Genomic DNA, 26,045 nt, shown 5'->3' with positions numbered 1-26,045 from the left:
TAGGCCAGCATACGCCCCTTATAAGCGCGTTCCAAAAAGCCAGCTGTAGTTTTTTTTTTTCGCCCGTGAGTGGTCAAATACAGCTCACCAGGGATTCCGACTTGCAGAAGTAATCCGCTTAAGGAAATTTTTTGCAGCAGAGCACACCTACTGCCCGCGCTCTACCTACGGCGCGTTAAACTGGGGCGCAACCTTATCACGATTCGGAAAGCGAACCGTTTGTTTGCCCCCGCACGATTGGTCAGAATGGCGCTTTCGTCAGAAAAAAAAAAAGATACGCTATTCTGACCAATCACGCAAGGTCAAGCGAACGGGTCACCTTTCGAACAATTGTAAGGTATTGCTTTGTCTCTTCATGTTGTTTCATACTGTATAACAGGCCCACATTTAAAGCGAATAGCTGCCTTTTGGCTCTTTCGCCCGTTCTCGTGGCGGTTGGCGGCGGTCCGACTTCTACGGCCGATATACAACGGCTTATGCTATGTTCAGACTACGTTCGTAAGGCGCCGATTTTTCGTAACATGCGTAAGCGGAAGCGCAACAAGCGTATGCGTCTAGTTCAGACTGCGAACGTAAAGGTACCAACGTGCGCAATTCACGCGAAAATCGTGGGTGAGAGTGTTAAAGGGTAGGCAACATTTACGACTGTGATATTACGACCATTGCGACACAGCCAATGACCGATAAGCTTTCGGTTTTCAACAACCGGTGACGACACTTCCGTCCTCCCGTCTGCAGACAGCTCCGGGCGCGGGAAGTGCCATTCCGCCAATCCGTGCGCACGATTAGGTTGGCTGTGTTCGTTAAAATTTGTGCAGGGCGCCTTTTGAGACTGTTTTCAGTTCATGTGGTTTATCCGCCGAGGAAATCGATGGCCGCAGATGCGTGCTCCGAACTTGGATGAGTGGTCACACTTGGTTTTCAAGGAAGCGGTACTGCTGGGGCGACATGCGCATGAAGTTATGAAACATCGCAGCGTCACCAACGCGGAGCTTGGCGAAAAGTTGTGAAAATCGCCGTCCACGGCCCTGTCGAGAAATACTTGACACACCCAAACCCTTCTGCGTCGCCTTCGTCGTCTTTGGGCGATAGAATGCATGACTATAAGTTTGTTTTGACGTGAATTTCTTCGATCTCGGCCAGCGCTCGCATGTTGACAGGAGCCATATTGGACCGCTGGTGACGTCGATTCTGCAGCTCCAAATTTGATTGGCCTGTTGTAAAAGCCGTAATTTTCGTAGCAGTAAATGTGAACAAAGGTGCCGGCTTAACTGCCGTAACGTTTTTTACAGCCGTTACGTTGGATACGCTGAAAGAGCTGTTACGCGCGTTACGACCGTAGTGTGAACATAGCTTTAGATACAAAGCGCGCGCCCGCTTTCGTACACTCCAGTTCCGCGGAGCATGCGCTCTCACGTGAGTTCCTAAATTGGGTGCGGCTCAAGGTTTAGATGACGTCGTGTGGCGCACGGACGGACGGACGGGACAGCCCTCCTCTCCTACCCGCCACCTTCTCCCCCTCTAAAGGCTGCGAGAGAGAGTTCTGGTGGCAGGAAAGGAGGATGGCAGTAGCCTTCCAGGCCTGCGCTTTCGCCGCTGGATACTGAAACACACGTGATGAATCGGTTTATATGTATAGCCACCTCTGATACCGCTGCAGAGATGGCTGCTTAATGACTATGTTCTCTGTAAAATTACTCAATGAAAAGTATACGAACGCTGCCTAAAAGTTCTCACTGCAACAAATACGTGCCTTCAAGCGCGCCGTTCCTTTAATGAAGCGAATAGTTTTCTAGAAACGTTTGGCTATTCGCTTATTTCTGCAATCATCGTCGATGCTTTCTACGCAGTATTTGTCTTCACCTATTCTTTCTTTTTCACCACGTTAAAACAAAACAAAAAAAAACAAAAATCGCACACACACAGCGTGAGGTCCTCATCGATTCATGCAGACATGCCACTCCCACATTGTCCACCTCTACCGGGTCCCCTGCAAGGCTATACCTTATAGTGTGCACCCAGAGCGAGAACTTAACTGCAAGGTTTAAGCACGTACAGCAGGTTTCGGCAAGGCATGCAGAAGACCTGCCGCTTCGATATCATCCCCATCACACAGAACCAAAAAACGAGCGTCCAGCAAGCTCCATTATTTGTGCAAACCCGAATGTTTAAGTGCGTACCTGCTTACATTTCTCCGTGTGTTATCTATGTACGTGGTCACTTTACTGCCGCTTCTGTAAACGCACTATACTGTGCTGAGCTCCAGCAATCCGTGCCACCACAAATTTCAGTTTGCATGCAAAACCGAGCCCTCGTGCGCTAACCGCAAGGCAAACTGCGTTTTATTTGCATCAGACCTGAAACATTCCGCAAAAGCTCCACCCGAAGGTGTACTTAGGGAAACACCGAAAAAAATATATCGTTAGTTAGCACTCCAAACCACCCGCAACCGCATCCATTTCCGATGTAACTCGCCGCGACACAAAGCCTTCTCGAAAAGTATCGAAGCCATAATTTGGCAAATGAACACAGCAACAGATTGCAGCGCGTCGCCTTCGTAGGCATAGGTGAAGGAAACAAACAAAGTGAAGAAAAATGAAAGAGAAAAAAAAAGAAACAAAGGAATAAGACCTCGCGAAGCCGCGCTTCAGACGTAATATGTTTCATGCCTCCTTCGTTATTCCTGCCTCAACTTCACTCCCTAAGTTACTTCTGACTGAGTTCGAATTCAAGTGTCATTTGATGAGACAGCAATTTCCCGGAATGAATATGTTCACAAATATCTCGAATTCTACGCCGACGTGGATACTCTATAGACACGCTAATGTTTGAAAAAAAGAACTACGTGACGTCACTGGCGCGCACGAACAAGAAAAAAAAAGGCTCTGGTGAGCTGGTTACATCATTTCGTAGCCGCAATAATATGCCACTTAGGCAGTTTTCTTATACGACGATAAAGACAGCTGCAGGGACATTAAATATCGCGTGCGCATGCCAGAAGCAGCAGGTGCGCTGTAGGCAGCGGTAAGTGCTTATTTGAACGTCGTTGTTGCTTGGAGGAAGGTTTATAGACTGCCCATACTCGCTGTCGCTGTTTACTCGCCATACTCTCCATCGGTCAGTGCGGCGTCCTATCGATACTATCGCACAGATTTCGTGCGAATGCGGCGTGCATCATTGTAGCGCATTCTCCTAACCTCAATCGTCGCAGCAAATACCCGGCGAAAGATGTGTGCGAACCGATCATGCTCTTACATTCGGCCACAGGCCCGCATCTGTATTCAAGTGAACATCCAGCTTTTATTCTTACCTTGTGCGGCGGACGACCCTGTACAAGAACAAAAAACAAACAAACAGAAAATCGTTCACATAAATATCACAGAGAAGTTGATGTGCGCTGCGACTATGAAAAATGCTATTTCGCTGTCCGGCGAGACATCACATGTTGCTCACTAGAATGTTTAAAGGTGGAATAATATATCCAGCCCGCTCGGTCAATTATGAAAAGCACACGCAGAATCCGACAGGCGTAAATGACTGTCACGATATTAAGCCTGATCGTTCATGTAAATTAAAGTTTTCATTGAGCAGCTGTATTGTGGCCCGGTCCCCAAGGCAAAGCCAAAGTGTACTTAGCTTGCGCGCACATACGAAAAGTTTTACTTCGAACAATGCTATCAACGGCGACTTCATTCATGTACTGAAAAACAATGAGTTAATAGGAGGCTTCTGGGCATCACAAGCTCGCCATCACTTGAGCACTGCGACTCTATTGGCGTAAACGTGATCAATTAAGAACGTTTCTTTTTCTTTATTTTTTTATGCTATAGTTGGCCCCCCTCTAAAGTTGAGAATCGCTGGCCAAGGTAGTGAGGCGTGATAAAAAAGAACACAGAGGAATTAGCGCACAAAAAAATGCGAAAAGGAGAACAAATATAGTGTCTCATAAGTACAGCAAAAAAACCAATCAACTCCCACCTTGACGATAAGACCTCTGGAGTCGAGCATCCAGATGCTATTTCTCGCATCTGCTTCGCTGGTGCCTTCTGTGACCATGGCCATGACCAGTAGCTCGGCGATTCCCAGGGAAGCCTGCGGGTAGGCCCCCCCGTTAGGCACGAGAGCGGCGACGACGAAAGACGTAATCGTACTTGTCGTTTTCATCAAAACTGCTCGCGCCATTTTCTTTTCTTTTTTATATTCATTACCAATTTCTTTCAACCATTTACATTTCCTGCATCTCATGTGTATTTGATTAGAGAAATTAGAGTGAGAGAAATTGATCGGAGAAATCGGGGAAATCGCAGCTGAAGCTTTCTCTTAAGCCACGCTAGGCTAGCTCACAGATGAACGACGAGCATTAGCAGTTTCATTTTGTTCCCAAACTTGTGGTAGCCCTCGAATAGTTCCCGCATTCCTAAAAAAAATTCCTCATTGCTGTGTCGAATGTGGGTAGGAGTAGCATTCACCAACTCCTACAGCTATCGTATTAGAATGGCGGACTCACCAATGCGCGCTAACTGCAAGTGTGAAGAGGCGATCAGTCATCTGTGCCACTGTTCTCGCTTCGATAATCAACGTCAGACTCTCCAGTGTGCCTTGAATAGACTGGATGACAGGCCATTTACGGAAGCGAAGATCTTGGGAGCCTGGCCTCACAGTTCGTTAGCGCAGAAAGCAGTTCGAGCGCTTTTTCACTACCTGAAGGCAATAGACTTGAGTGCCCGACTATAGACATCCTACACCTAACTTTTCTCTCCCTCTCTGTCATTCCCCATTCCCCTCCCCACGTGTAGAGTAGCAAACTGGACTCAGTCTGGTTAATCTCCCTGCCTTTCCTTCTTCCTCTCTCTCTCTCTCTCTCTCTCTCTCTCTCTCTCTCGCGCGCGCGCGCGCGCCTCTGCGGCAGTTCGACAACTGTACTCCGGCAAATGTCGTTCGCAATTCCACTGGCTCCAGTCAGCGCGTGCTGTACTCATTAGAGAATACGACGTTACTGGCCCTTCAAAGATTTCTAAAAGCGAGCAATACTCTCGTAAAGTATTGAATAAAGGTTTAAACGTGATAGCGCATTCTGTGTTTTTTTTTTTCTTTTACCCGACTGCCGCCAGTCCTACGCCTGGTTTTTTGTACCTTCATAAGAATTTAATCCCTGATTTCTCATCTGCCCTGGTTTTAGTCTAGCTAAGTGACCGGACTATGTGTTTACTTTAGTGCACATATGTGACAGGACTTTGTGTTGCTGTGTAGCTCAGTTGTCTTTCAGTTCTAGTGTGACATTAGTGTACTTATCGAGAAGAAAGGGGGTTAACTGAGGGGCACAATTTTTATTCATATTATAAGAAGCCAACAAACACTGACACCAACGGGGACATAGGGGAAATTACAAGTAATTTACAAGCAAAAGTCATTTCCCCCACGTTGTCTTTGGTGTCAGTGTTTGTTGGCTTCTTATAATATGATTAGTGTACTTATGTTACTGGAATTCCTGTTATGATTTCACTATTTTCATTATGATCTATTCTACTTTTTAAATCGCTGCGTGAAAAGGAGTATATAGCCGGCGCCAATTAAAGGTGACATCTCCTAAATACCGTATGATAATATAGATAATACGACACCGCATTTGCACAGCGCGCATAAGCGCCAAGTCGAAATGCGTGTACCACCATCGCGCCGAAGCGCGCAGGTGACGCAGCCTTAAGTGCCCAAGGTGGCGGCGATCTCGCTCTCACCTCTCCGGCTCCCATGAAGAGGAACTTGTTGGCGGACAGAGGTGTCTTGGTGATGCGCATGCTGGCCAGGAGACCGGCCACCGCCACCGATGCGGTGCCTGCGGTGGTGCGAAGGGAAAGATGCGTACTGTGTATCAGAGACGCGGCTTTACTTTAGCTACTTCTCCAGATTTTGCGCGTTTGGCGAACGGCATTGCATAACACGCTGAACGGCAACCATTAAGGGTGAGGAGGAGAGCGAAAAGCAGTGAAGGAAGTGCACGCGAAGTGGAAGATGAGATGGGGAGGCGCTCGACTGGTTGATGCACGTGGTGATGTAACGCACACAGGAAGAGAAGGTACCCAATATTCTGAAGAGAAACGCGAAAGGGTAACCGGAAAGCATGCTAACTATGACACTGACAATTCGATTATTTCTGATGGAATTTTCTAGGGAATTTCCGTTGCTCTCGCGCGTTCCACCGCAAATGTTGTAACCACCTCCCGTAACCACCACCATCTCTCTCTCTCTCTCTTACATATATACACACACATACAACTGCTGAAATTTTCAGTTAGCAGGTAGTTAAGCTTTGCGAGCAAAATTACGATTTTGTTGCTTCACCTGATGTTGTTTTCCGTAACTTGTGTAAGGCAGCAAAGCTGCAGAGCACGCTCTTATTTTTTTTAGTTCTTGTGTTTTCTGTGCAGTTCACAGTGTTTGATGTCTCTTGGTACTCTTTTTTAGTGGCGTGTAAAGTCACAGGAATTGCGAAAGGTCTCTTAGGTTATTTTCGGCTTTGTTTTCTTTATTCTTTATGCAATTGACTGTCTTGCATCTCCGTCCGTTCACAGGAACTGCAAAACGTGCTGCTTCTTTGTAATTCATTTTAATGCACCTCGATGTCCACACGCGTTAGCAAACCTGCTTTATCGCTGTAACCGTTCATTTCACCTGACCGTGTTATTATTTATTAATTCAATGTTTTATCATTTGTCGTGAAGCTAACGACAGGATAGCTGCAAACGTTTCTCACTTTATCCGAATGAATAAATGAATGAATGAATGAATGAATGAATGAATGAATGAATGAATGAATGAATGAATGAATGAATGAATGAATGAATCAATCAATCAATCAATCAATCAATCAATCAATCAATCAATCAATCAATCAATAAGCAAAAGTGATAAACCCCGTCCCTCGCGACACGCTAGTTTGTTTCGCTTTCTTATAATGTTCTACCGCAGGCGATTCTCACCTTGAATGTCGTCGTTGAAGGTACAGTAGCTGTTCTTGTACTTTGCGAGCAGCTTGAACGCGTTTCGGTTGCCGAAATCTTCGAACTGGATCAGGCAGTTCTTTCCGAACCTGGAAGAGGCGAACCAACGGAGAACGAAAGTAAAATTACAGCGGCTATACGGACGAGCGCGCAATGCAAGGAAGAAGACAAATAAAAAATTAGCACTATACGTTTTCTCGACCAAAGTAGGTTACCACAGAAGCTGCGACCATTGAGTGCCACAGAAATGGTGAAAGTAGTCACAAATAGGTATGCAAGTACACGGGATTGAAATGCGTTTTACCCACGGAAGAAGAGCAAATTTCGGGAACATAGACCAGAAGACAAGGAAATATTTATTTAGGCCAATAAGTGTGTGGTAATGAGTTATCAATTGAACAAGGCTCAGGAACGCAGCAACCCAGCATGGACAAGAAGCAAACGAAATGGAGCTATTGCTAACAGCGCCGTAGAGGCAGCAATCACTCCTTATGGAAGCATGCAGGCTTGCCAGAGTAGTCTAGTGAGGCATAAAGTAAAATTTTAGCCCTGACAAGCGCACGTATGTAGGATGCATTAACCAGTCATGAAATGTGTATAAAACCGATTTGACGCGCCGGAGGGTTCATGGACAAGCGAGAAAGGAACATCATATGAAAGGAACATCTTGTGGAAAACCAACACAACAGGGATATGCGATATCTTCTTTCGACAGTCATCGTTTAGCACAGCTCGTGCTCAGATAAGCGGGCTCAGCAATTAAACTTACTCTCCGACTAACCTCACGCCTCTGCGTATACACCGGCAATTCCATTTTGTATTTAGGAGCGCAAAAATTTATTTTCGCGCGATTTCTACATAATCGCGCTTAACTGTAACATATGTCTTTAAGTTTTGAGAATAATGTAACTTCCGTGTACGGTGGTAAGTAGACTAAGGACCGGCCTCCCTTCCGTAATACGTACAGCAAGCAAAGAGTAAAGTTGATTCTCAGCGGGAAGGCAGCGAAGAAGCGTTTCGCTCCTTTTAGCACATAAATACGTAGAGCCGCTGTGGAGCACGCTCGCGCCATTAGTACGTGTTAACAGGCAGTGTCTGCCTCGCACAAAGAAAGAAGCACAAGACGAAGAAAGAAAAAAGAAAAAGACCAACGTCTTATTTTGGCGCCTCAGAAGAATTCACGTTGTGCAGTGATGACGGAACCTTGCCGGCACTGGGCCTCACTACCCTTGCCAAAGCAGGGGCCAATCAGCGCTCTTTTGTCACGTTCCCATTTATTCTAGACGCAGCGTTCTCGTGATGATTTATTGTATATTACTTTTAGTTTTAACGTCACACAATACACCAGCGTTCTTATCCCTCTTTAATATACCGATAATTAGTTTTCTTAATTTTAAATCGTTACCTTGAGCCAACTGATCGCCATTGTTTTGGCGCACTACGGCCCTCGTAGCCAGCGTGCTAACTCCATAATCATCATTATCAATAGCATCATCATAACAGATTATTACCGTAAACGTATTCGAATTTAAATACATGTGATGTGCAATGATATGTATTGTAGCTATTGGTTTAAACCATCTGTAACCGTATTCGCAAAACTATCGTAACTTGGCCTTTTTTTTATTGAAATTAATATTACGAGAGGTTGGCGCCTTCATGTGGCACCGGCTACTCTTTGTCGCTTGGCAAAGAAAACAAATTTGCGCAAAAAAGGGAGAATAGCGACAGAAAATATGACACTCAGTAGAACACAGGATGAATAAAAGATATACAGTCCAACAGTGCATGAATCGCAAAGATTTGTGCATGAGTTCACTACACGTACGCATATATAAAATCAGATATTTTGAACAGCCAAAACTCACCACACATGTAATACACTGCAGGTAATGTGGCGTTTCCCATTGGCCAGCCGCCTTCGCTAATAATACGTCTAACATCACGACTGGCTGGAATTCGTTACGAGCAATTCTAGCGTAAGAGGTTTATATATATTTTTTTTTGGAAGGGGGGGGGGGAGGAGAGGATACGGGTTTCGGTCTTCAGAAACGGGGCACACATACAGAAAGGCGTGCGAGCGCCCACGCACCTCTTCACGGCCGCCTGCATGAACTCGTCCACGAAGTCATCGTACTGGGCGCCCCGGATCCTCTTCTGGCGCAAACCGATGTAGTACGGGTCGGCCAGCAGAATCTGCGGAAACAGCCACACGGCGATGTCAGGCAAAAAACGAATGACTACGGTGCTGTTAGGTATACGCGGGACTGTACTTTATCCGAGGCGCCCACACGTTTGAAAGTGCGCTTTTCGTTTATTTATACTTACCGTTAATTTATGGGTTGCTGGGAAGCGCGTACAGCTGAAAACTTCGTATATATTATATTATATACCTTTTTTTTTATTGTGCACTACGTAGAAGCACGCGTACCGGTAGCCGCTGCTGTGCCGACGACTAGCTGCATGACTATCGGGGCGCTTTTCCCCGGAGGGCCCAGGCTCGTGAGTTAAAAATAGATGTCACGCTAAGAAAAGACGCTAAACTAAACGCATTTTTCCCATGCCACCGAATCGGCACTCGCATCTGATGACAGCCACGGCGGGTAGCAGCTCGCTTTTGCTGCCTAATGATGTGGCGCGTGCGCTTCCTTGTGGGAGGCGGGCGTGGCTACACTTTGGCGGCGCCTCCCATGCGCCCCCCGAAAAATGACTTTGTGGTTCAAGATTTGCTTTTAAAGGCTATAGCCTAGAATCTGGTCTTTCGAACAATTCTAGCGCGCGTCTTCTTGCATTTTATTTTATTGTTATTTATTTATTTCAATATAGGCCCATATTAGTTTTATTTGCACGCACAAAAAAAGAAGTCAGATTCTGTGGGCTTTACATGCCAGGAACCACGCTCCGGTTATGAAGCATACTGTAGTGAGGGGGACCGGATTAATTTTAAGAACCAGGGGTTATTTAAGAACGCGGATCCAACGCCCGATACACGAGCGCCTCTTACGCGATAGAAGATACACGACGTACACCGCGGCCTCGCGCTCATTAGCGCCACGCCACAGCCACTCGGCTACCGCGGCGGGTATCGCGCACACATGATGACTGCGCTATTCATGTCCATTGTATATAGAGGAGGCGGTTCTACAGTCAATACAGTAGACCCCTCTCTCATCTACAGTTTCCGATCTCTGCTAGCGCTGTCGTCGTCTATAGCCTCTATTCAGGTTGGAACTGACGTATGCAGGTAGCTTTATTTTGTTTTTTGTATCATATACATTGTGCAGCCGTGCCTTGTTGGATGTTTGGCCATTCCTGGGAGAGCGTGGAACAGGTTCCAACAAGCTGTCCCGAGTTTGAGCGGCAAGGAAGTGCTTTGAGGACAACTATGATGACCTTTGATAACCGTCCCTTCAGCATAGGAGTTGCTTGGGCCATAGGATAGCGTACCATTACGGCGATCAGTTCTGTAAAGCTTTGTTAACCTTCTTTACTGAAAGTGACATTGCATCTATGTATTAACACTTTGTACGTCCTTGTTTGTTATTGTTATGTAGAAGCATTCTGTGTGGGTTAGAGAACGATTTGTGTTTAATTGTAGAAAGTGCGAAACGTGCCGTGTTTTTTTTTTCTATACTGATTTTTTAGGCATGTTTAAGAAATGTGATTTCTTGCCGGAATGTTTATTTGTTTCCTTGTTCCTTTTTTTTTCGTGTCAGCTCATCTTTTCATCCTTTGTTCATTGGGCAATTCATTGCTTGTGGAGAAGCCGGCGACGCCATAGTTGATATCATATGCGATTTCTTATTTCATTAAATCAAGTCACAGATCCCAAAGACTGAATGAAGGTGGGACATCCAGCCAGGAAGTTGCGCCGGCGCACCCACCTCGTTGTTGGTGCCGAGGTCCAGCATGACGGGCAGCGTCCGCTCGGGCGGTATGCCGGCCAGCGCCGTGTACAGGGCGAGCTTGCCGACGGGGATGCCCATGCCGTTGGCGCCCAGGTCGCCCAGGCCCAGGATGCGCTCGCCGTCCGTCACCACGATGGCCTGCGAAGGAAGGGCGGCGCATTTAACGGACGGTGCAGCTCGGACAAAAGACGCGAACACCGTCTTGCGCCGTATAGAGCTTCCTATATATATATATAAAAAAATTGCTACGTGAAAATTTGCCCGCTAGTGTCTACGGGAGCTGCTAGTAGCTATCTAATCCAGCGTAGAAACGACGTGTATAAGCACCGTGAATTATTGCCCTGCAACTTCGTCCTTCTGGCTTCAAACAACTTTATGACTTCGCGAATTGATCATGTTAAACAAAACATGTCGTTATAAATGCAACGAATCGCGACGATTATGCAGGAGCGCCCGAATGTATTGCATTTATGCATTTAGAAAAGTGTAGTTTGCAGGTAAGTTAGAAAATACGAAGCGAAGTAAGTGACGCCACAAGGACGTTTGAAGCGACAAGCACGACGATTAAGCAAATCCACATGCTCCACTTCATTCTCATCGTAACTCCTCATCGTAGAACCATCGCAGCGCCAGGATTCACCGTAGTAAATTTAGCAAGCAACTCCGTATTGCTTTCCTTAGCGGCGAATTCCGTGTAAGCTCTTGGAGAGAACTAGCCAAAATAGAGGGTGTTCGCCGAACTCAAATGAGCCGTTCGGTGCACTCTGCAACTATAGTGCTACGCCATCTCGACCGACAGCCTCCAAGTGGCAGAAATACCGGCCGGTAGCGCTCGCTCAAAGAGGCATTAAATTTTGCGCCTCTGACAAGTGTAGAAGTTAATATCTCCGGAGTGGACAAGCTGTGTTTTATTCTCTATTTATGGCTACACACCGAAAGTATAGCCTATAGCCTTATCGTCAAAAAAGAAACAAAAATCAATTTCTGAGGTTTTACGTGCCAAAACGATGACCTGATTATGAGGCTCGCATTAGTGACGGAACTCCGGATTCATTTCGACCACCCGGGATCATTTAGGGTGCAAACAATGCACGGCAGACAAGTTTTTTTTTTCTCTTGTTCATTGCGTGCCCATCGAAATGCGGCCTCGTGCTTAGCAGCTCAACATCATAGCCACTAAGCCACTATACGTCGGGATGCCCTTAGCTCGGTTTGCTATTCATTTCGTTTGGGCTGCCGCCTGGGTCTCTACCGTGCGTGCCTGCTACTTGTATACGTTTAGCTCAAAATATATTTCGACATATCGCAGGACACACGCGCCGTGGCGAGGCGGGACATGCGCGTTTAACTGAGGCCAATGTGGGGAGCCTGAGGAGCACGAAGGGTTGCAGAGAGCTGACCTGAAGACGCGACTTTTCTTTTTACTTCTCTTTTTGACTCCTTTTTTCACCGAACGCCATGCAGTGTTTGTCGTACCACAAACACACACCAGCGGTACACGAATTGTGATCCAGTACACAGATGCCACCTCCGGCTTGTCTCGCAGTGCGTCGTCGCGCGAGACGCCGAGTGACGCATATAATACTCACGTCGACCTGCTTCTCGGGCCAGTTGCCGAGCACGTCGTACAGCTTGCCGGCGTCGTGCGCCGTCAGGAAGAGCCCCTTGGGACGGCGGAAGATGAGGCTGTACTTGAGGCACGCCTCGCCCACCACGGGCGTGTACACCAGCGGCATCAGCTCCTCGGTGTACTCCTTGAGCACGCGGAAGAACAGCTTCTCGTTGTAGTCCTGCGAGCGAGAGTGTGTGCACGGTTGGCGCACCGTTGCCAGTGGTCAACGTGTGTCACACACATTTCGCACGGCCGGCACGCGCCGGTCCACGCAGAGGACAAAACACGGACGCTTGCTTAATGACCGCATGTACACGCTGCGGTTGTGACACAGACTGCATGTACTACATTTGCGTAATATTTCGTCGAACGTCGCTATACGCTATCAGGAATGGCAGCATCCGAGCGCCACTATAGCACCCGGTGGTGCACTCGCTCGAAGTGACATTAAATTGGTTTAGCCATGATCAGCATCGTTAAAAATCGAAGGACGCGTAGTCTCCAGAGGATCTGCAGCCTATTTAACAGGGATAGGCGGGCTAGTTGGTGGTCGATATTGGAATGCATCATGTAACCGAACAAAAACAAGGGACAAAGAAGGAACACACAAGACAGGCGCTTATCCGCGCCTGTCTTGTGTGTTCCTTATTTGTCCCTTGTTTTTGTGCGGTTACATGATGCATTCCAAGATCTGCAGCTGCAAGCTTTCTGTATGACTCCTCTGAAGAGTAGGCAAATGCAGGAGACTAGCTAAAAAAAAGTTTAATAAGAAAATTCATTTATGACATGTAATGAAGCGTAAAAAACAATTGTCGGCGTGGTTTTCTTTTTCCTTTCTCTTTTAACATTCCTTGGGATTGCACATATGCACCAATTGCATAATCTAGGAATATCGACACGCTGGTGGAGCTGGAGTAAAAGAGGGATTCGAGTGGAGGGCCTAGCCGTATCTTTTGTTTCCATTTCTTAAATCTGGAAACAACGAGGAAAGTGGCAACGGCCACGCGGAGCCGCGAGTATAATACACGTATATGTGAACGCGCGTGCTCACGTGCAGCTCCCGCAGGTACAGGTACTTGGCGAGTCCGGACTCGTAGAGCTTGATGTTGTCCATGACGGCCTGCAGCTCGGTGTCCACGGAGCGCACAGCCGGCGGGATCAGGCCGCGCAGGGACATGTTGTCCCGGTCACGGGCGCTGAACGCCAGGTTCTGTGGGGTGGGCAGAGAGAAGAGGGACGCACTCGTTATACAAACCAGATCGTGTGTACCGCGCGTCGAGAATAAATGTCGTAGCAAACTTGATAGCGAGAAGAAGTTGCGGCGTTAGAGTTTTGTTGAGTTATCATACAGAGTGCACGTGATTTAACCGACACCCATTCGACAGCAGCTAATAAACTGCAGCAGAGGATACACCGCACGGAGAATGAAAGAAAATTAAAAAATAACAGAAAAGCGATAGCGAACTGTTCTTAACGGAAGTAAAAATATAGAGTAAGGGAATTATAAGGTGTACCTTTGTACTACCAGTTACATATTTTTTTTACTACCAACCGTCGAGCAGTGGGAGGCACAGCTGACAAGCTCGACCCCTGAAGACCAGCATCGCCTGGTGAGCAGGGCCAAGCTATCAGCTCAGGCCCACGGCATCCTGGACTAGGGACGCCGCCCACCTCGTACGATTTTACCGTCGGCTCATTTCAACTAATAAACTTTATTCCTCCTCCTCCTACCCACTCCTGCCTATAGGGCCTGATAATGGGTCGGCAGTACGAAATAAGTAAATAAAGGTCGATTGCAACGAAATTTTGGGCCGTGTAAAAAAATTAGCTTAACATTATATAGATAAAAAAATATACCCTGCGTATACCCAGGGGAGGGAACGGGGGAAGGTGCGTTATACTCCGGCAGCTATCATTTGCCTATATTGAAACCGATTTGCGATGAGTACAGTTTAGGTGCACCGAAGGATATATAGCTTCGTGTGCGCTCTCTTCTCGCCGCTTAGCCCGCGTTGAAGCCAGAGGCAGTACGAAGGTTAATTCGCCCGCTGCTGCTGCCGCGCTTTCTCCCTCCAGCGCTTTGACAGCCAGTGTGCGCGGTCATCGAGTAAGATGTGTTCATGTTTAATAGTGCGCGCGTGACACCATGCTTGTTAGTTTAATTAGTAAGCGAATGTTTACCAGTTTATACGGCCGAAAGAACTACTATCTTTACTTCGTATAGCTCTCTACTAATTTGCTATCGCGACCGAGGCTGCGCCTTTCGGGCGAAACTGCGACTACTTTGACTGCTTGATCCGCGGTGTTTAACATTTCGAAACAACGTTGCGGCAACGATAGAAGACGCATAGTGGAGGGCATCGGGTTAATTTAGACCACCTAATGTTTTTTAAAGTGCGTCTAACTACACACGAGAGTTCTTGCATTTGGCCTGCACTTAAATGCGGCCACTGCGGCCCGAATCGCACCCGCGACCTTTATGATTCTCGGCAGAGCAACACCATAGTCATGCACGGAGCCGCCACGGCGAGTCACCTAATTTTTGTACGGTCATTTGTGTTCACAGAAAAACGTGCTGCTCTATGACGCGTATGTGCAACTCGGCGAAGACATTTAACGAATAATATAAAATGAAAACTAAAGTATTCTTTCTCCCGACCGCTTGAGCTGGTACGTAATTTTTGCATAGAGAATGATTGTAACAACGTATACAATGTGGCCCACTGATAAAGTGAACGCTCTGATGTGCCGCTAGCAGTTTTCCTGGCACTCTATAGCTGCAAGTGAACAGGTGTCAATTCATGGCACGCGTGTGTAAAAAGACGTCGGCTCCGCCAACGGCAGGTCGTATGCTGCAAAGCAGGCCGATTGTGAGAAAGATTCACACATACTCCGCCCACTTGTGTTCCCTTTAACCGTGGACTGCATCTGTATGCGCGAATAAGAAAAAAAAGGCCTTAACTTCGCATGTGGGGTCAAAGAGGACGAGACTGATGCGATATTAAGAGGTGTGCGTGTTGTTTGTAAGGTGCACCCGACATGCCTCGATTTAGGGTAAGCTGGCACGGACAGACCTCGACGGATTAACATGCGTCACACGCATTGCAGCGTCGGCTAAATCTCGCTTGTGGATAGCTGTTGACGGCTCAAGTGCAGTTGACGAAGTGGCCCCCCTGGACGCTATGAGCCGTGTGTTCAGCTTACGCATACCTCCGGTGGTTGATATTTGTTTCGCTCTAGCGAATCATTCGTCTCGCGCGCGAACAACCGGCGACCTTGATCGCAGTTTGAAAACAACGCACAAAAATAATAAGACGCGAACGCAACGGCAACGATCGTGCCCGTTCAGTTTCTTTCTTTAGCTTTTGCGCCGTCTTTCCACCACGAATTCAGGTCGGACTGGCTCGATCAGTTTTCGGTGTTACGGGCCACATTTACTCTGCGAAAACCCAAGGGCCAATCACACTCAAACTTCAGTCAAGGATAGCAGCATCGAGCTGTGTTTTACGCTGCAGCTCCTCCAATAATTGCGATCTGACACCAAGCTGTTTGCGACAAGCATAGACGATAAAAAATGCATTTAAAATGAATTGACTGCACAGGCCAGCAGCTTGCTTTTTTATATTTCATTCGAATGTTCAGTCAGGCGCTGCTTACATTACTAGCGGACTTTCACTGGGTGTGCGCATGCCTTAGTTTTTTTTTGTTTTTTTTTTCCACTGAGTGCCACTCCAATGGCTTGATTATAGTACTACGCTCAGCTTATATTTTTGTATGGTTGCGGGAGGCAGCTGGGGTGGGAGGGGAATTTTGGCAGGTTTACTGACAGGCACGCCACTTTGGAATGGTTGCCCTTGCAAGAAACTCTGGCCCAGCGGTGCAGTTCAGCACAAAATTCTATAAAGAAGAACCTTCCGGTCAAAATATCAATGGAGACTCACTGGAGTTGTTGTCCTTCTGGACAACAACTCCAACATCCTCGCTTAGCTACGGTGCGGCTAAAACCACTTAAAAAAGAGAGTATTCAAGAATTAGCTGCGAGTTCCGCGCACGTGAATCGAACGCAGCAGAAAGTATAACCCGAAGGCCACCGTTGCGGCGTCGACCATAACGATGTTTCAGTGCGTCGAAATCAGTCAACGGGTCTACAAGGTCGGCAGGGTGACTGACGCGCGCAAACTTCCACACCAGTGTTGTGCGTGATACCCAGGCCAGCGAAAAAGGAAAAAAGAAAACAAGAAAAAAACCTATGCGGCGGCGCTGAATCGACTCGCCTTCGAGTCGATTCAATTTGCTGGCGCCGCGGCCGCCAGCAAATTGCCTAGTTTGCGAAAGCATCACCATTCTCACAGCGCACCATATCGAACCAGAAACCTAAAGCTTCCGCCGACAAAACAAACGAATGAGCGGCTGAACATACACGGAGTCTATTTTCTTTCTTTCTTTTCGGTTTTTTTTTTTTTGTCAAAGCGTCAACAGCGCATGCTTCGTAACCCAGATTCGGAGGGGCACACTACAAGAAAGCCCTCTACGAGGTGGGAGCCGTGCTCGTACGAAACAAAAGAGAAACAAGAAACCCCGCTCAGCTCGTTCACGTGTGTCTCGTTGGCCGATCCAGTATGAGAGTCGGAAGCCGCACGCGCGCGGTTATCGCGGCCGCGCGCGCATTCACCCCGACCGTCGGCACACGGCGAGCAGTCGGAAAGAACGCTGGCTTCGTATCGTGCACACGAGTCAGCAGAAAGCGGAGAGATTCCTGAAGCATTTCCGCACGACGGCGTCTGCGGAGACGCGAGTGTTTTTTGTCCGAGGGCACAGCTGCGTAACGTTCACAAGAAAGAAACTAGGGCTGACGCGGGTCGCCTCCCACCTCTTCGTCTAGGTAGGTTGCACGACATCTCCGCCCCGCCACCCTGATAGAGGCTTACTGCACGCGCGCCTCCGCACGTGGTTCCTGGACATGAGTCTTTTTTTTTCTTTCGTCTTTCACTGCCTCCACTTTCACTTCCCTTTATTACTCGAAACCTCTTGCACGTCCCTCCCTCTTTTCCTTATCAGCCGCCTTTCTCCAGTTACGTGTGAGAAGGTTGTTCGCGTCTCACACGTGAGCTGGCGGCGCCCTACTTGGTGGCGTGAACGTGCGAGTGACACATCTCGAACCAGCTGGTGAGCGCGTGAGCTCGTTTCGCCGCACCATTACGAATGAGACTTACTATTTACCCGTTAATACGAAGTCGTGTGTCACCCATAAACCAGACTTCAAAAGCTGTCAAAGCCAACGGAAGGGCACAAAGCGTTTCGAACATACACACGCATACGCGATGTCTTTTATTTTAGCTGTACCAAATTTTTTAATAGCTAAGCCTTGGTTTATGTTACACAGTGAGGCGGCGTTTACTTGTACGAGAAATAAAAATGCTTAGTTAAATCATTAAGATCATTAGCTAATAAACTTTTCAATTAATTACTTCCCGGCATATATTTCATTATACGAATTGCAGCTAGAGAGCATGTAAGGCATATCGGCTTGGAATTAATTCCGAGAATGCCACAAGTTTGCGATAAAAACTTGCGGTAAAAAATGCACTGTTTCACTAGCATTTTTAAGAAAACGCTGTTTTATGCATTGACGCATGAAAGTAACCGGAGCGCCAACGCATTTCACACGACACTTTGAATAATAATATCTCATAACTGGCGCAGTCCTGAGAATTCATTTTAAGTCCCTTATATAGTCCCTTTAAGTCCCTTTTATATCCCTTATATGCTCACTAACTCCAATTCGCAGATTGAAATGTGTGTCGTAAGGTAATTAACTTAGAAGTTAATTAGTTCCAGTATGTCAATTCTTCAATTAAGCATTTTGATTTCTCGTAGAAGTAATGGCCGCCTGATCGAGTTATTTAGATCAAGGGTTAAAATGGTGCTATCTGCCACAGACAATCTTTAATAATTTGGTGCAGCAAAAAAACAAAAAAAAAGATAACGAAGAAACACCCTGTTTATTATAGCGTATCTTACTCATGTGCTCATATCTACTCATATCATAGTTACTCATATCTCACTCATGTGCAGACAGTGAGAACGCTGACGGTGTGAGCATTCAATGCTGCACACCAAGATTACGAAGGGTCACTGAGGTCACTGAGTGATACGTACATTGCTTTCAATTAAATTATATTCAATTTTTAGTAACCTTCACCGTAACTCCAGAGGATGCTTAGAAGTTGGTTTGGAGTCGTAGCCAACAGGGGTGTATTTTGAGCTTTTGACGTGTGCGACTATGTTCCACGTGACTTTTCGCCGAAATCAACCACGGCTGAACGAGGGATGTTAATGGCCGGAGACAACGCTTCGGCAAGATCACATTTCTTATACCCGTGTCACACGGGCACATTTGGAAGGCCTTCCAGTCGACGGCCTTCGAAACGCCAGAACTCTATCGACTCAAAGGAGTTGTCGCGCTGCTACACGGCACTTTTGAAAGGCCGTTGAGTGGTTCCGGCGTTTCTCGCCAAATTGTGTGGCGTTGCGTATCTTTATTTTCGTTTTCATGTCATAAAAAGTTAAACAACTATAAAACCACCTAAAAGCACTATAATTTCTTTTATGTTTGTTTATACATTAAAATAATTGTTTATACATTGCCTTACATATATGTTTAGTTTTTAAGTTGTTGAATAGCGAAACTGCGGCAACGTTTGCGTCGCTACACGTCGCTGTTGTCGAGAGTGTGTGTAGTTCGCGCATATCAAGTGGCAAAAATACTTTATTGAATAATTGATAACACTCATATATAGTATTTTTAGAGCATTTTGGTTTGATTTGTTCTTTATAACCGTGAGTTGGAGCACACTGTTCGCGCTGTTTCCGTTTCCGTTGCTCAAAGGCCATCGAGATTTCGATAGAGTTGTAAGGTGCTCCGTTGACTCGATAGACTATTGACTCGGCGGCCGTCGAAACCGCCCGTGTAGCAGCTCGAACTTGACCTTTGAGTCAACTGACTATCGGTTGGAAGGCCTTCCAAACGCCCGTGTGACACGGGTATTAGTCATTTGTTGCCCTGCCGAAGGCAATTCCCGTTGTCGAAACGTTCGCTCCAGGCTTCACCTTGCCGATCGCTTCGAACTTCCATCTTCCTGTAAAATTTTGCTATGATTTGACACCGAGAGTGTACTCGAGTCCAATGTGATCCAACGTGGTATGGAATATATAAGCCGCTGGTCGCTGCAGAGGAGACAAATGCAGAGATGACTGATGTTCGACAGACTCCTGAAACCCACCACTGTCCTACGAAGGTATGTAGCCCATTCCAATGAGAAACGAATAAGCATTTGAATATCTCTCCTTTCGCAAAGTCGCCGATTTGATGGTCCTTAACAGCCTTCCCCTCGAGCAGGGTGGCAAACCGTACGTCCGTATGGTCTGCTTTTCCTTCCCCCCTCCTGCTCAGGCAGTGCTGTTCGTATATCAAATAAAGAGCGTGAACCCAAGTACAATATGAAGAGGGGGAGAAGGGCATGTGCAGGAGATATTTCTGCTGTATTTATATTTTCTTCACGAAGCATTTTAGCATCAATTTTCGTCGTACGTAGGGTAATAGCTGCTACGACTGCTGGACTATAACTTGCGACCGGTCATCTAAAATGTGCCGTACCGTGTACCAAGAGGTAACACTGAAGTACACCGCTTGCCCGAGAGTGACACAAATCTCGAGCTGAGCCCTCATACCAATGCTAGATTCACCTTATGCATGTTTGGGTAAGGCGTTGAGTGTCAATGTGATAGCACAAAAACACTACAGAACGCCAGCGAAAAGGCCGTGGCCTCTTGTTTAAATTGTGGAGACTGTACAGAGCAACGCGCAGTTGGTAGCCAACTGTCATTGCAGGCCACAAAACTGCGCTTTCTGGACGCGATGTAAAAGAATAGCGCGAAATTCACAACACTGCTCAACAAAATTGGTCTCAGTGACACCATGCATTCGCGATCACTAAAATCTACCGGTCCTTAGTACAAAGATCGAACGGAATCACCGAAAGAAGAATCGCTACGTTATACCAGCCATGCACTACAGCGTCTCACATCAAGCTCGTCCGCCGCGCAAGTACAGTATACAATTGGCGTACTGCTGTCATTCATGCTGTCAACACGCAAATGATCAGATCCAAGTGTTGAGCCACCGAGGCCGATCCCTGCGGGGTATAGCACGTGGGCCGACGTCGCCGTTTCTGACGCTAGCCATGCGCTCATCAAGCGTGCCGCGCTCCGCCCGCAGTGGAAGCTCGCACCAGCTGCGCCTCGACGTAACAGTGCGACGCCGAAGGGGGAGTGCACCGAAACATCTCGCGAGCACGCAACGATGCCTCCGCCGCGCGCGCACCCACACAATGCGGACGCCTAAACGGCCCCGAAGCACGCGATGCCGCTGCTCAGCTCATCGCCAACCGCGGCAGCAGCGGTTCCGCGTCGCGGCGTCCCCTCGCGAGCTCCATCTCCGCGGCGCTTCCGCGCGCTCGTGCGCGCGCGATGACTCGCGCCAGCGCTTGCGCAACGGGCGAGCAGCCAAGCTGGCCCACACGCGGTCTTTCATCACCGCTGACGCGGCCACACGCTGACCGTGCGTGCCTGCGTACAACGACACCGGAATGATGACGACGGCCCTGATGCGGGGACGCGGCCCGTCCCGCGCTGTGCTACATCGAAGCAGGCGGAAGACGACGACGACGCCGGAGGAATTGGAGTGTTGCCGCCACGCCGTGTTGAGACGGCGACCGCGACACGCTACACGGCAAGGTTGCAACGTCGGACACGGGGTTGCGGGCGAGCAGGTCCCGCAGCGGCGAGACGGTAGGAAAACAGAGAGGGCCGTAAAGACTGGTTGGAGCAGACCGACAACCTTTGGAACTCTAACGTTTTGTTGTTTCTGCGCATTAGGCGCCACAATTCGCGCATGATACGAAGCACGTGAGTGTACCTATACAGGCCGACGAGTCTATATATATCATTGGATAGATTATTGGGCCTGTATGTAGGTAACAGAAGAGCTCACGTTGGGTTATCTTCGTTTGTGCCAGATTCGTGTGCATGGTGAAAGTTACTACACCGTCTCCATTTCTCTCTTTCTTCGAAAACAATATTCGTTACAGATCAATTACGGTAGCGTTTACAGGTAAAGCTGGACATTCTCACATATTAAAAGGACCCTTCACGTTAATAGGCGCGCGAGCTTGGACGCCTTGACTATTTTTCTCTAGGTCTAAAGCTAGCGTCGATGTTATTAAAGTTTCTAGGCGCGATGTAACCTTCAGCTCCAGCCGTCATGTTGCACATTCTGTAAGAGACATCTGGTGCCACAGTTATCTGTGGTTTGTTCCTGTAAATCTTACTTCGACTGACGTCAACGTTAGGTCCGACGAAAGATACTCAACACGTGCAAACCTACTCAGGCGGATTCTATTATTAACATAAACAGCGCTGGTTACCTATAAAATGGGGAATCAAGTGTGCACCTTCATAGATGTTATCATGTCGACAATATACCACATAGCTGCAACGCCTAGCACCTCAGCGTTCCTGCAACAGCCTCTCCCGGGCAGGGACTGCGACTATACCAAGGGAGGAGCAGAGTGCATGGGATACTAAACCGATTGAATTAAAAGGACGAACAACGGACACAGACTTCTAGATGCCTTTTCTGTCGTTGACGGGCGCAGTTAATGAAAAATGATGGGGTCACGAAGCCCGCGAAAAATATTTGTCCGCCAGCGCCGTGTCGAGCCAGGACTGCAAGAAGCGGCCACCTGCGCAAAGTGGCAGCCCATCATTGTGCTTTGTGCATGTGCGGGAAGGACCGATAAACGCGCCCTACACATTCGCAGTACGCGATTGGCGTTTTCGTAACGCCTGCCAGTGTGTTCAAGTAGGGGCACCAGGTTCACATCGAAACAAGCGTTTACACTTGTGGCCAGTGCTACTCAAAGAAACCTCGAGAGCTGACAGCTCACTTGCATGCTCTCTTTCTTTTCTTTCTTCCTCTTCATTCAAGACAATTTAGATAGCAAGAGAGAGAGAGATTTTCTTGATAGGAAAGACAGAGAGGTCGACCTGACCTGGCGAGCTCTAGTCTGCTACTCTGCACTGGGGAAGAGGGAAGGGGAGTGAAAGTACTCGGATGGATGATGATGAAGTGGTGAGTGCTTAGGGACATTAGACGGTGGTCCTACTCGAGCCGCTCGTCTAGCTTCGTGTCATGCAGAAACTTCCACAGCACTCTAGTAGCCCGCATTTAAGTTGCAGTATCAGGCCACAGACCGAGAATAGCGTCCTCCGACAGTGGTTGCCTGCCAACGCTCGCTAGGGAATTATCCAACGTTCCTCGCTCCAGCATACATGCCGGGCAATTGTACAAGAAGAGTCCCAGCGTTTCAGGCGTCTGGCAGCGTTCGCAATCAGGGCTATTCGACTGCTCGGTGATTTGTGCGTAGCGACGGGTGAAAGCAACGCCCAGCCGAATCCTGCGTAGTAATGACTATAGGGGTGTGCGAATATTCAAAACTTCCGAATAACGAATCTAATAGAGTCTTATTCGATTCTTTCTTCGAATCCAATAGTGACTCATCGTAAATGCGAATATTTTTCGAATATGAGAACCATCTTTCGAACCCTCAAGGGCGCCTGATGAAAAGTAACAATAGAGCACAAGTACGGTAAATTTTCACTCCCGCGGGCATAGTAGAGAAATAAGATATCAGAAGTTGCTCAGTAGAGCAGGCAACGTCGCTTAGGTAGCCATACTTTTCAGGCTGTACAACGATCATTCGCACCCTCTGAACAGTCCTGTGCATGCGAAGAAACTCCTAATGCTCCCTTCCTGTTTTTAATAAACAACGCTTCATAACTTGCTATGTAGTTATAGAAACTTGATAACATTAACAATGCGAAGATGTAAACCCCGTTTTGTATTCATTGTGACAACGCCTGTTCATTATTCGAAAACTATTCGACATTCGATTCGATCCGCTTTTGGCAATATTCCATTCGTATTCATTCGGCACACCTCTAGCAATTACGTTTTGCTCCGTGTAACCTTCGGGGGCAAACAGAATTGACCGCCTGTGGACGTTGTCAGCATGGGCTATGTATGCTTTTACACAATGTACTCTGCATGAGTGCTTTGGTCATCGAGTTGGCGTCAGGTCGCGATTAGGCAATCCGTACTTCATCAAGAAAATGTCTCAGGTTGCGTGGCAAATGGCATGCATTGCCTGAGAAGGTCATAGCGCGAATTAACAAGGATGCGGCATTGCGACAGTTAACAAGAAAGCGTCATCAAAGGTGCCTTATTTTAGAAGGAGCCCTATTTTAGAAGGCACCACATGCTCTTTCCTGGTTTGCCATGTACCAGCAGTATACTGCTGGTACCTGTTATGAACTGCGCCAACTATGCCAGTCGAAGTCCTGCTGAAGAATCACGCTAGCAAAACTCCGGGCTGAGGGTCTCTACCACTGCTGCACGCTCATTAAAGCACTTCTCTCTAGAAAGCACCTGACACTACGGTCATCGTCGAGTGAAACGCAAACGAAAACTCGCCTGCGGCGTGGTTAGCCCCGTGGAGAGCGCGTTTAAAAGCATGTCGTGTGCACGGTAAAGCAAATCTCGTCTAACGCGACAGCGTGGTATGACAGCCTTCCTTCCTTCCAGCAGCAGCAGCGTCAGCGCGGTTTCAAGCAAAGCGCACAATCTCGGTGCGTGGTTCCGCGATCTTCCTCCTACACAGTGCATCGCAGCCCGCGAAACACCACGCTGCCGTGCGCGGGGTATCAGTGCGTGACGGCGACCGCGCTTCGGACAGAAGCACGTATACAAACACACACATACCTCCCCCTCCCCCCCTCCCGCTGCTCCCGGGCACCGTCCGAGCAACAAGTACCGCCAACATGCGCCGACGAAACATGTGCACAGGCCAGCGATGCACAAAGGCGCTGCTCCCGTTTCCTCTCCAGTACCGAGCAATCCCGCAGCTTCTTGCCTGTGCGCCCACAATCCTCTCACGCCTCCTTCCACCCGCCACCCGCTTCTTGCCGGTACTTGGCGAATGTAAGAAAGTGTGGCCGTTTTCGTATCAAACCGCGCTGCCTTCGCAGATGTCTATACGCTCTGGAGGGCGGTAAATACCGCCGGAGTCCCATATACCACATGCTGCATACAGGCGCGAATTCGTGTCCCTGTTTCGCGCCGGTCGGTCCGATCTAGCGGCGCTTCTTCCAGCGCTAGACGCGCTTTCCGCTGTGCAGCTTACCGCATATGTCATTTCAGCGTTGCTGCCCTTAAGATACACTTCCACTGCATTTTGTTTCTTTATTAGCCACGCTGTCGCATCGCCAAGCTTTTTTGATCGCGCCGCTTACGAGCGTAATTCGTTGTACGCACAGATATGGCTGTTTGGCTTTGTTGCCACACTTTGTTGCTTTAGCGTACGACAAGAGACGCGCAGGTATACCCTTCGCCAAAACAAAAAAAAAAACGACAAGACGCGGTGATTATTTTGTTCTTAACACTTCCTATGTGCGCTTTCACTGGACAGTGGAGTGGGCCAGTGAGTCGGTGTGTTTGCGCGCGTGTGCATAGCGTGCGAGGTGACCAATTAACGAGCGAATGGGGTGCGAGTCGGCGGCGCGTGAGGTGAGGCTGCGCGGAGTCTCGCACGGGAGCTGGGCCGGAAGAAACGCGGTGCTTCCGCCCCAGCTTCCGCACAGATTTCTGTCGGCCGATACTCGAGTCCCAAATTTTTCGTTTCCATAAGTTTCTCTTTCTAATTTCAAACCGAAGCGTTCCTTATGCCATTCCCGGGTATTGGCGTCCGTCTGTCGCAGAGTAAACTGTACCGATCCCGGAGGCAGTGTAATAAAATGTGGGGACCTGGTGCCCGGATCCTGATACCAGTGCACCGTATGCGTCCTCGCAAACGTTTCAGTGAGGTTTGCTTAAATTGGGCCGATTTCGGAGGCAGCGCAATCGAAGGAGTGGGTGGACGGATCTCGATAAGACTATGACGTAGCGCGGGTGCATCGTGTGAACAGGCAATGACATCGCATGCATGAAATTACCATAGCATCTGCATACGGTAAAGTTGGGATCTAAGCGTAATGTAGGGTAGTGTCTACATTAATGTAACATCAACATCTTTGGCAATAACGCAGCACCTACACCAAAGAAAATTAGCGTCCACGGATTTCCTTGCACAGTGCACGTAATCCGCACACCTTTTTCTTTCGTTTCCAAAAGTATTCTCCGATATTTCTACTTATAATAAGGTGAAAGATTATTAGTAAATCTGGGGAAGAAAAACGTTATTTTATTTTGTCGTTCAGCTGTCCCGGTGGCTTTGTAACAGCCGTGTTTTAGTACCCGCCATTTCTTACACCATAGCGTCAACCGCCACCGTAACGCAATTGGAAAAGTGTATTGAAACTTATGCCTTTCACGTTTCCAATCGTATTCTAATACAAGGGAGAGAAATGAAC

The 26,045-nt window shown here is 47.9% G+C and overlaps 2 protein-coding genes across 8 annotated transcripts in view; one reads left to right on the top strand and one right to left on the bottom strand.

The window, feature by feature from the left end:
- The window catches only part of Men (Malic enzyme), a 164,888-nt gene that overhangs the window by 15,210 nt on the left and 123,633 nt on the right, over window positions 1–26,045 (bottom strand). For 4 of the 5 annotated variants that reach the window (XM_070538471.1, XM_070538473.1, XM_070538474.1 and 1 more), the window contains 8 exons: window positions 13,570–13,728; window positions 12,496–12,696; window positions 10,883–11,044; window positions 9,091–9,194; window positions 6,978–7,087; window positions 5,736–5,833; window positions 3,979–4,092; window positions 3,311–3,328 (listed from right to left, as the gene is read on the bottom strand). In XM_070538471.1, coding sequence (XP_070394572.1) covers window positions 3,311–3,328; window positions 3,979–4,092; window positions 5,736–5,833; window positions 6,978–7,087; window positions 9,091–9,194; window positions 10,883–11,044; window positions 12,496–12,696; window positions 13,570–13,728 — 966 coding nt within the window. The remainder of the gene's footprint in view (window positions 1–3,310; window positions 3,329–3,978; window positions 4,093–5,735; window positions 5,834–6,977; window positions 7,088–9,090; window positions 9,195–10,882; window positions 11,045–12,495; window positions 12,697–13,569; window positions 13,729–26,045) is intronic. The other variant, XM_070538472.1, reaches the window with a different exon arrangement.
- Window positions 1–26,045, top strand: part of LOC135921194 (uncharacterized) — a 118,447-nt gene that overhangs the window by 6,380 nt on the left and 86,022 nt on the right. Inside the window, exon 2 of one of the 3 annotated variants that reach the window (XR_011514502.1) lies at window positions 10,824–10,957. The exons of 1 other annotated variant lie outside the window; for it this stretch is intronic. The gene's annotated coding sequence lies outside the window, so the exon portion shown is untranslated. Of the gene's footprint in view, window positions 1–10,817; window positions 10,958–26,045 lie in introns of those variants that run through there. One more of the 3 variants, XR_011514501.1, reaches the window with a different exon arrangement.

Source organism: Dermacentor albipictus, chromosome 5 (assembly GCF_038994185.2).
Source record: "Dermacentor albipictus isolate Rhodes 1998 colony chromosome 5, USDA_Dalb.pri_finalv2, whole genome shotgun sequence".
In the NCBI taxonomy this organism is placed as follows: domain Eukaryota; kingdom Metazoa; phylum Arthropoda; class Arachnida; order Ixodida; family Ixodidae; genus Dermacentor; species Dermacentor albipictus.
Note: the sequence above shows the minus strand (reverse complement) of the source record. Positions and strands in the feature narration are given on the sequence as shown.